Genomic DNA, 11502 nt, shown 5'->3' with positions numbered 1-11502 from the left:
GAATCTACCATTCAGTAAGAATTACCTGCTTAGTTCTCCTACAAATAGCTCAACCCGTCCTAAAGGACGGGTTGCCCCTACCCCCTACACCTAAGACTCAATGTGGGCTTTTTGTGTACAATGTACATAAAGAGTAGGAAAGGAGTCAGATGAAAGTCATAAAAGCCCCTTATTTTGTTTTATTTAATTTTCAGATATAAAATAATAGATACCAATTATTATTATTTTCATACAGAACAAAAAAATTGGAATTCACTCTGGTCTTACCCTGCCACACGTCTTATCAGGCAAAGTCTTACGCTAGTACGGTACACTGCAGACAAAGTAGCGAAACACGTAAGGAATTAGGATAACAGGAAGTCGAAACAGTGTGCGGTGGGTATCTCTATGCTCTACGGTCTTCTAACATGCATCCAAGCAATTAACTTGGGATACCTTTCCAAGCAATACGGGTTAGAAATATGAAACATTTCATATTCCCGCGTGGAGAAATAAAATAAGTTTCGTGAAGAGTTAGGTACTATCCTTCTATTCTAGCATTTTATCTCCATTTTTACCAATAAAAACCGAAAGAACGAAACAAAAATTATGTCATAACCTAGCTCAGTTTAGATACTGCGTTGTTTGTATTTGGTTTGATTGCTGTTCTGCTGTGGATCTGTGGAATCGCAGCATTTCGTTCAGTCAAATAGGACGTAAGGAATTAGGATAACAGGAAGTCGAAACAGTGTGCGGTGGGTATCTCTATGCTCTACGGTCTTCTAACATGCATCCAAGCAATGAAACATTTCATATTCCCGCATGGAGAAATAAAATAAGTTTCGTGAAGAGTTAGGTACTATCCTTCTATTCTAGCATTTTATCTCCATTTTTCCCAATAAAAACCGAAGGAACGAAACAAAAATTATGTCATAACCTAGCTCAGTTTAGATACTGCGTTGTTTGTATTTGGTTTGATTGCTGTTCTGCTGTGGATCTGTGGAATCTCGGCCTTAAACAGCAGCATTTCGTTCAGTCAAATAGACAGTCTTAATAGGGGTACTTTCATACTTGCAACTTTCTCTTCCTCCAGCTTTTTCCTCTCATGACAACTGGAAAGGACTTGATAATAATATTTTAAGACCATATTTTCGCACCCAGAAAACACGAAATAAAAGACTCTACGAGGGCAATAAAACTGTTCTAAACACAAGTTCTCGCACAGGGCTGACTAGAATTTATGGACCTGGGTACAAAGTTCTACAGAAAAAAAAGATAGAAGGACGAAAGGAACGTAACAGACCTTCTTGCTTTTCGGATACCTATAAAGGAATCCTCCAAATAGGTACCTAATTAATTTTTTATAATGAGCACCATTTTTGAAATATTAAATTAAAATAAAATTAAAACAAAAGCTCCAAATCAGTGAAACAATAATCTAGCCCACCAGAAATGGATAGTTTTGGACTTTGGACAAGACTAAAATCGGCGTTGCATACGTCCAAATATACGAGATCTTCATTTGAAAATTATTGTTAAACACTGATTGAAACTCTTTGGAGAAATAAAAGGATTACACTGCAAGGTGCACCATAATAAAAATAAAATAATTATTAAGTATGTAGTTAAATACACAAACAAATAATTTACATAACAATAAATAGGTATTACTGTACTTTACATACATAAAACTAATCTTTGGCATTGGATGCATTATACAAATTACAGTAGGTAACACTAAGATCTATATTCTTACTTCTTCATCATTTTCGAGCATTGGTTATCATAAGTAAGGGTGTTCAATGGTTCATATCATGAAGGAGGTAAATATATGTATGTACCTTTATCTTTCGGGGATAAGCTTCAAGAAATGCCCGTGAAACCTAAATAATCACCCCATGAATCTTACTCCATTAAGCTCTAAAAATTTAGAAGCAAGTAATGAGGTACCTACTTAAATGAACCGGTTTAACGCAGTGGAAAAGTCCTGAAGGCAGGCTAGGAGTTGAATGAACGTGGGTCTCTCCTCTGGCGAGGATAGCCAGCAACAGGTCATCATTCCGAATCTGAAACAAAAGTATCACAACAGGTTATGACCATGACTTAGTACCAGACACCCTATCAGAGTTATAGATTTGTCCAACAAGTGAAGAATCCTTCACTTCAAAATTATCTTTTACGGAAAATAAAGTGGAAGACTAACTTGAATGTTCTCTCTAAGATGCATCTCTAGACATCTTTGAGTTTATTAGATTACAATTTACAATGATAGACATATTTAGACCAGACAATTATTATTTCACATTGATGGACTTGATTTGTTAAAAATAATAATGAAAAAAAATGTTGGATAAAATAATATACCATATGCCATATTTCAAGTCAATCAGTCCAGTAAAAGTGACTCGCTTCAAGATTTGGTCCGCACCATACAACCATACATACTAATATACCATATGCCATATTTCAAGTCAATCAGTCCAGTAAAAGTGACTCGCTTCAAGATTTGGTCCGCACCATACAACCATACATAGGTATGGATATCTTAAGGAAAATAACACCAAGGGAAAAATAAATAGCTTAATTGTCTCACTTACAAATCATCCGGACAGTTCATTGGCTGAGACAGTCGATAACCTTCTTTCAAGTAGCCAGCTAACTCGAAAGGGTCAATATCGACGTAGGGTTGTTGAGCGAGGGTCACCAATTCCCAGAGGAAGACTCCAAATGACCACTATACAGAAAAATAAAATCCATTATCAATATTAAATTATTACCTGACATTTTCCTCGTTTTTTCCTCCTCCTCCTCCTTCCCCTCGTTCTTCTTCATCTTCTTCTTGGGGTTTGAAAATGTTCTCTCCATTGGAATTTATCGACTTTTAGATTTTAAGGAACTAATATTTAATTGGATTTATTATTAGGTATCTGCCTCTGCCTACTCGTATAGAGCCCCTGTAGATTTTTGAATAGGACAAACTCACTTAGGTACCTACTCCCGAATTCTAACAGGCTTCAACGGCCCATAACCTCGGACTACCATTGATTCTGCATACTCAACATTCTGTATTCGCATGGAATCTTTGATCATGAATCTCAGAGTAAAGAACTAGCAATAGAACTACTTTGCAAAACCTTTACTTTCGGGAAAATATTGTCCGAAGATAATCTACACCTGAACTTAAGCGTCCTTGGTAGTATCTAACAGGCACAACGGCCCATGACCTCGGACAACCTGTCTTTTATTCTACTTCTGTTGATTCTGCTTACAAAACATTCTGTATTCGCATAGAATCATAGTCCCTACTCTTACACTCTAAAGAGAGACATATGAATACTTACACAACATTCCTGGCAGCAATATCCCGGTGGTATAGTCTCTGCGTGTGTAGATACACCCCGGCCACAGCCACCTGTATTGCCATACTGACCATGTCTTGTGTGCCCAGGGTGTACTTCTCTCCCCCTCGTAGGCGACAGTTGATGAGGAACCTGCAACATAAAGACAAATTTTGTTCAGTCCAATAAACCTCGCTGAATGTTCGAATAGGGTCCGTCAGCGCTGGCGTACATCCTACCCCCTCAGCGATATTTAGGGGCCCCAAATTTCGTTCAGTCCAAAAAAAAACCTCGTTGACTATTCAATTGGGGCCTATCAGGGGTGGCGTATATCCCACCCCCGCCCCACAGTGATATTTAAGGGCCCCAAATTTAGGAATACCTCTTCTTCGCCTTTTCCCGTGTTCAGGCGGGTTCGGCCTTTTTCGCCAGTCTCAAGTTTCAATGAGCCCTAAGGAGTTTAGGAGTTTCTAAGAATATCTGCCTATATTTTGAAACATCCACCCTGAACTTTATTTAGACTGTCAGCTTCTTGGAAGTCTTAAAATAAGATGTTCCATAATGCTAATGTTAGGCACTCGTTATTTACTTAACAATAGACAAATAGTCTAGACAAAAATTAATAAAACGATATTCTTCTTTTTAATTTTGAAAATTTTAATATTCTCAAGAATAAAAATATTTTCCGGTTCGAAATTTTACTTTTTCTCGTTCGTTTTCCATCATAAAATTCTTTCATCACGTATCCTTTTTCACTTCCTTTCTCTTGTTACGTCTGATTCTCCTTCCTCTTGTTGTGTCGTATTCCCTTTCCTTTCACTGTGCCACTTTCTTCTTTCTTTCCTTTCTATTCATGCTGAAATTTCGCCTTTTCGCTCGTTATTAAAATTCTACTGGCGCAATGGCGGTAGCGCTTTATTGTCAAACTTAGGTAACAATTTACATACAAGTAGGTATACGTTAACACCTCGTCTTACTTTCACAGTCAAAATAGGTACATCCCAGCAGTATACATCTACATAGGTAATTATCATAATAGAAGAGTTTTTACATCCAATATTAGCTCTTCCTACTCTGTTCCATTGTCAAACTTTGATAACTGTGATTTTGGTTGTTCTTGGAATTTGTTTTCCTTTTTTTCTTCGTGATTTTTTCCCCTATAAAACTTGTATAATGTTTGAGGGTAAGTCCTAAAAAAATGAGATGTTTGGTACCTATTGAAATTGAATTGAGCATTTTTTCCGACACAATTCTGGGGAAGGCAAAAGTTACCCCTCGTGAAAATGTAACCCCCCTCTTTACCCTTAAGAAATAAGCAGGAGAGGGGGAAAATATTATTTGTTATCTCTTACAGTAAAAACACTTTGATTAAAAGCACGAAAAAACTTTTCCCTGTTAACTGACTACAGGTAGATTCTCGAAATATGGGAGAGTAAATATTCAGTGTGTTCAAAATGAACCCCCACGTACAGCACAGGGGCAGAGAGCGTCAGTATAAAAATTTGTGAGCCACCAAGGTGCGTTTGACTTTTTGGTCAAATAAAACTGTTACTGAACAAATAATCATAGTAGGTACATATATCACAGTAATTTATGCCCATAATGTCAACATTAATAGTGATTCATATGTAAATACAACAAAAGACTTGATATATTTTATTTACCACGTACAGCACAGGGGCAGAGAGCGTCAGTATAAAAATTTGTGAGCCACCAAGGTGCGTTTGACTTTTTGGTCAAATAAAACTGTTTTATATTGAACAAATAATCATAGTAGGTACATATATCACAGTAATTTATGCCCATAATGTCAACATTCATATGTAAATACAACAAAAGACTTGATATATTTTATTTGCTGTGAAGGGTTATGCAGGTGACTACCTACTCGCCTAACGTACCTGGTACCTAGTTCTACAACACCCTGTATATTCACGAGAGTATAAAATCTACATGGAGTAGGAAGACGTCTAATGAAAAAATAAGGGAGGATCCCTCTGATGTCTAAGTGTTGATGTAAAATTATTTCCCTATCTACTTCTCAAAGTACATAAAACAAAGTACCCACCTACATAAAATGTAAAATTATTTTATGTACATATTTATCTCCCCTTGAAGAAAATCAAAGCAGATTTTTACCAAGACACTTGCTATTTTGGTGTAAATAAAAATCTGCTTTTGTATAGGGTACTTGGGATATGGAATAGGTAATGAAGTTTCTTTCCTCACAACTTGAACCTTGCGTTGACAGTAAAAAATAAAGCGTACACTAGTAAATTTGGGTCATCCACCAACACTTAACCATCAGGCACTGCATGGTTATCACCTTCCTATTGATAAATAATCGATAACTGACCTACATATGTATACCTAACTAAATATTTTACAAGTTTAGTTAACTTAACTCAAGTCTTCACTCAGACAAAGGGCTCTCAAAGGTCCAACAAGGCTTCTTTCTAGAACGTCTCTCTTTTCCTTCCCTTTACGCCTCTCTTTTCCTTCCCCTTACGCCTCTCTTTTCCTTCCCTTTACGCCTCTCTTTTCCTTCCCCTTACGTCTCTCTTTTCCTTCCTCTTATCATCTCTGTTCTCATCATTTAAAGTAAAAAGTTTCGGATGATGATGAGGACGCAAAATACAACACATAAATAACGTACTCGTACATGCTACGCCATTCGGAGATCATTCTGAATTTTACCTGATGCCGGGGAATAAGTCGCTGGAAGTGAACCATCATAAAATGATGCTTAGAGCTTGAGAATAGCCTTTAGTATGACGCTGACCGTTAGTATGTAGGTAGTGCCTGCACTAAAATAAATGGGTTTAAATCTTTCTCGACCTGAGAAAATGCCTTTATTATATCTGAGATGATATACCTAATCTACTTACAAAAATAATGGCCATAATCATAATCCTTGTTTGAGAATAGCCTTTAGTATGACGCTGACCGTTAGTATGTAGGTAGTGCCTGCACTAAAATAAATGGGTTTAAATCTTTCTCGACCTGAAAAAATGCCTTTATTATATCTGAGATGATATACCTAATCTACTTACAAAAATAATGGCCATAATCATAATCCTTGTCATTTTCAGAATGTTGTTGTTGTTGTTGTTGTTGTTGTTGTTGTTGTAGCGGCTTTAGCTTTCGCCGAATGGCGATAGCAGAATAAAGATGTAAAATTATTTCCCTATTTACTTCTCAAAGTACATAAAACAAAGTACCCACCTACATAAAATGTAAAATTATTTTATGTACATATTTATCTCCCCTTGAAGAAAATCAAAGCAGATTTTTACCAAGACACTTGCTATTTTGGTGTAAATAAAAATCTGCTTTTGTATAGGGTACTTGGGATATGGAATAGGTAATGAAGTTTCTTTCCTCACAACTTGAACCTTGCTTTGACAGTAAAAAATAAAGCGTACACTAGTAAATTTGGGTCATCCACCAGCACTTAACTATCAGGCACTGCATGGTTATCACCTTCCTATTGATAAATAATCGATAACTGACCTATGTATACCTAACTAAATATTTTACAAATTTAGTTAACTTAACTCAAGTCTTCACTCGGACAAAGGGCTCTCAAAGGTCCAACAAGGCTTCTTTCTAGTTCTAGCTTTATGAACAAAAACAAAAAGACATGCGAAATCGCCTATTAAAAGTTAGAACTCACTTTCTTCGTTCACTAAAATAATTGAACCCTTACCTTTTCAGATTCCCCTTGGGACTATAAGGATACACCAGAAGGGGCGGTAATTGACAGTCATGGCTGACAGCGAGTTTGGTGTAAATAAAAATCTGCTTTTGTATAGGGTACTTGGGATATGGAATAGGTAATGAAGTTTCTTTCCTCACAACTTGAACCTTGCTTTGACAGTAAAAAATAAAGCGTACACTAGTAAATTTGGGTCATCCACCAGCACTTAACTATCAGGCACTGCATGGTTATCACCTTCCTATTGATAAATAATCGATAACTGACCTATGTATACCTAACTAAATATTTTACAAATTTAGTTAACTTAACTCAAGTCTTCACTCGGACAAAGGGCTCTCAAAGGTCCAACAAGGCTTCTTTCTAGTTCTAGCTTTATGAACAAAAACAAAAAGACATGCGAAATCGCCTATTAAAAGTTAGAACTCACTTTCTTCGTTCACTAAAATAATTGAACCCTTACCTTTTCAGATTCCCCTTCGGACTATAAGGATACACCAGAAGGGGCGGTAATTGACAGTCATGGCTGACAGCGAGGATACCCAGGATGTTATTGTGGGATAGTCCAGTCATCATGGTACCCTCTGATAACAGAGTGTTGATCTGGGCCTTCGAGGCCTCATCTGGAACGGAAAAATAGGTAAGAAGCTATCGTTGAAATATTTTCAGGCTCGGGTCTTCAGTCTCATCATATTTTCGCACCCAGAAAACACGAAATAAAAGACTCTACGAGGGCAATAAAACTGTTCTAAACACAAGTTCTTTAAAGTTTGAAGTTTTTTTCTCTCATTTCCTACTTTTTTCTTCTCAAAAAAAAAAAAAAAAAAAAAACGTTGTTTAATGCCTTTAAGCTCTATGACCTAATTTGTTAACGCCTTTTCTCTCTTTCGAAAATTTATCAAACTTTCTTACCCTCCATCTTCCCTTGCCTCTGCAGTGTTTGTATGGAAATTATTATTTTGATCAGAAAATTAACTTCTTCTTTTTTTTTTTCGTGAGCTTCCGATGTTAGGATGTTTACCTAAAGGCAGGGACGCAATTAACAGAAAACCCTTTGAACATAAACTTTGGAATTTTGAATTCAACAGACGGAAAGTTTCATTTGCTTCACTGCACACGGGTTTTCGAGCTTGAGTTTTAGTTGATTATTTTTATTTATTTTCTGCTCGCAGGTACCTAGATTCACTTGGGAAGGTACTACAAGAATCGAAGTTGAATGAAGATAAATGGGAGGCCCAAATAAATGCTGTTAATAGTTACCTACCTCCCAAATAGGACTCTGTAATTTGAACCTAATGTAGGTATAATTTTACCTTCTACAGATACCTTTTTGTTTACACTTTACACCCTAAAGTACCTGTCTGAAAGTCTATAATTTCACAACAGACACTTGATAATCTTTTAGGTAAATCTGGCCCCTTCCAATGCTTGCGGCCCTGGATCGAAGCAGCCAATAGGCAAGTTGATAGATTCACTTGGGAAGGTACTACAAGAATCGAAGTTGAATGAAGATAAATGGGAGGCCCAAATAAATGCTGTTAATAGTTACCTACCAGATAGGGCTCTGCATTTTGAACCAAAGTAAGTATAATTTTACCTGCTACATTTACGTTATTTTTTACACCCTGAAATACCTGTCTGAAAATCTATCTTTTCATAAAGAGACACTTGACAATCTTTTCTTTAAATCTGGCCCCTTCCAATGCTTGCGGCCCTGGATCGAAGCAGCCAATAGGCAAGTTGATTGTATTTCAGTCTCATCTGTAACTTTTGCGCATTCTCAGAGCAGCTCTGCTAAACAACAAAATCACAATATTTCTTAGTGGATGTGCTAAAATTCCCAAATTTTCAAATACGATAAACCTTTTCACAATCTAACCAAGTTCGATATGCACTAGTAGGTAACTAGAATGTATTTATTGTATACCTAGATACCAGTAAAGACCATATTCTGAAGCACCTCCCCCTAGGAAAGAGGAAGGGATATTCAGGGGGGGGCTGTAGATACAAAGTAATTTTAAGAGTGTATAAATAATATTACCTCGGATAGAAGGGGAACCGCATTACCGCACGTAATCCAGAGAAAACTAATATACCTCGTCCTTACGCCTTATCTATTATACATCCTCCGCCGTACACAACAGCTCAACTAACCCATTAGCGGGGTTAATAATTAATCTCGTCTTAATAACGAGGAGCTCATAAACTATGAGAGTTTATACCGGGTAAAAATAGAGAATCTTATCCACAGGTGTTCTATATTAGGGAGATTACGAGACGGAGAACAATAATCTTAATGTTAGCCATAAACAATTCCAATAATTTGTACAGGAAGAACGTCTTGAAAGTGTTGGAAAATTAATGTTAGAAAAACTTATATCTATACATACCAGGTACTTACAGCAGGAATTCTCTTATCATTCCATTTAATTTGCACACCCAGGATAAAACTTTTGTTTAATCAGTATAGATCTATACTGTAATCGCATTTCTACCCGGATAGAATCCGTTTTACCTATCCAGGATTTTATTATATGCTAGAAGCTGGATAGAATCTGACTTTTTCGATCCTGGGATAATTTTTTGTTAGTGCAATCTGGATTTTAACGAGAGGTTGGGATAATTTGGTTACTAATTTCCTCCTCCTCCCTCTTGTCCTCCTCCTTCTTCTTTTCCTCCTCCTTCTTCTTTTCCTCCTCCTCCCCCTTCTCCTCCTCCTTCTTTTCCTCCTCCTCCCTCTTGTCCTCCTCCTTCTTCTTTTCCTCCTCCTTCTTTTCCTCCTCCTCCCCCTTCTCCTCCTCCTTCTTCCCCTCGTTCTTCTTCATCTTCTTCTTGGGGTTTGAAAATGTTCCCGCCATTGGAATTTATCGACTTTTAGATTTTAAGGAACTAATATTTAATTGGATATAGGTATTATTAGATATCTGCCTCTGCCTACTCGTATAGAGCCCCTGTAGATTTTTGAATAGGGCAAACTCACTTAGGTACTCCCGAATTCTAACAGGCTTCAACGGCCCATAACCTCGGAATACCATTGATTCTGCATACTCAACATTCTGTATTCGCATGGAATCTTTGATCATGAATCTCAGAGGAAAGACCTAGCAATAGAACTACTTTGCAAAACCTATACTTTCGGAAAAATATTGTCCGAAGATAATCTACACCTGAACTTGAGCGTCCTTGAGGTAGTGTATCTAACAGGCACAACGGCCCATGCTGTCTATTATTCTACTTCTGTTGATTCTGCTTACAAAACATTCTGTATTCGCATAGAATCATAGTCCCTACTCTTACACCAATAGGCAAGTAATTTGTTGTGTGCACAAGAAAGAACTTAATTATGCTGAAATGAAAAATTATGAACGTTTAAGTTAAGCAAACAATTAAGGCAAGTTGATTGTTGTGTGCACAAGAAAGAACTTAATTATGCTGAAATGAAAAATTATGAACGTTTAAGTTAAGCAAACAATTAGGAATTAAGAGGGAAGCTTAAGAGCCAAGAGTATTTCAAGAGAAGAGTAGGAAGCTTATTAATTTATTGAATCTTTGTTCTTCTTCTTTTCCTCCTCCTCCTCCTCCCCCTTCTCCTCCTCCTTCTTCTTTTCCTCCTCCTCCCTCTTGTCCTCCTCCTTCTTCTTTTCCTCCTCCTTCTTCTTTTCCTCCTCCTTGGTTACTAAGGGAAAGTATTCTGGCTTACCTGACACGGTTTTGATGATGGCATCCACAGTTTTGTTCTCATTGCTATCGTGGAACGTGCCCCCGTAAATCCGACCAAACGTGCCCTCATGGAGGAGAACCTTAAGAGTGACCGCATGACGAGGTACGGACAACCGCCTTAGTTTATCTGACGAGTCCAACGTTCTTGGATCTTGCAGAGGTAACTGGGAAACAAACAATGGTAGAGTTGAAGTTAATCAAAGCAAAGTATGGTACAGAGTTGAAATTAATCGCAAATAGGTATCAGAGGTCAGAGGGGTTAGTGCCAAATTCTTGAAGGAATGTTGTAATTTTTTGAATGTGGAACGGAATTTAGGATTTACAAGTCCCTCACAATTTAGTTGCACCTGTCTTACTACCACACCTTCCTATTCAATCATGTCATAAAAACAAATCTGAAAAGGGATTTCAAAAAATTTTAGAGGTCCCAGACACCCAGACTTCATACATACATGAGTTCCTGTGCTTTTGACAATATCTTTTCGTCTCCTAATACATATGTCTGAAAGTAGTTGACCAACATTTTCTTCTCTTGCTTCTGGTGATAGGAAGTAAAGGGACGGGACATTTCTTTACACTGGCAACATTGTAATGTGTCTCCCTCTTATTTTGGTTACATAGGCCTCCTTTTCCTGTACGTTGCAAATTGAACCCTACTCATATCTAAGTAGCTTATAAAAATACCGACCGTATAATGTGCGTATTATGCCCATGTTATAATGAAAATGCACATGAAACTTCAGGGTC

At 37.2% G+C, this 11502-nt stretch overlaps 1 protein-coding gene across 1 annotated transcript; it reads right to left on the bottom strand.

Moving 5' to 3' along the window:
* Positions 1-1209: 1209 nt before the first annotated feature.
* Positions 1210-10943, bottom strand: LOC103520870 (tyrosine-protein kinase RYK-like; the record flags this gene model as incomplete). Its single annotated transcript, XM_008485968.3, has 6 exons — positions 1210-2045; positions 2577-2713; positions 2989-3073; positions 3321-3470; positions 7499-7658; positions 10736-10943. Coding segments are annotated over 6 exons (852 nt in total), but the record flags the coding sequence as incomplete, so codon positions are not given.
* Positions 10944-11502: the final 559 nt, after the last annotated feature.

The sequence above is a fragment of the Diaphorina citri genome, unplaced genomic scaffold (genome assembly GCF_000475195.1).
Source record: "Diaphorina citri unplaced genomic scaffold, Diaci psyllid genome assembly version 1.1 scaffold4209, whole genome shotgun sequence".
Classification (NCBI taxonomy): domain Eukaryota; kingdom Metazoa; phylum Arthropoda; class Insecta; order Hemiptera; family Psyllidae; genus Diaphorina; species Diaphorina citri.
Note: the sequence above shows the minus strand (reverse complement) of the source record. Positions and strands in the feature narration are given on the sequence as shown.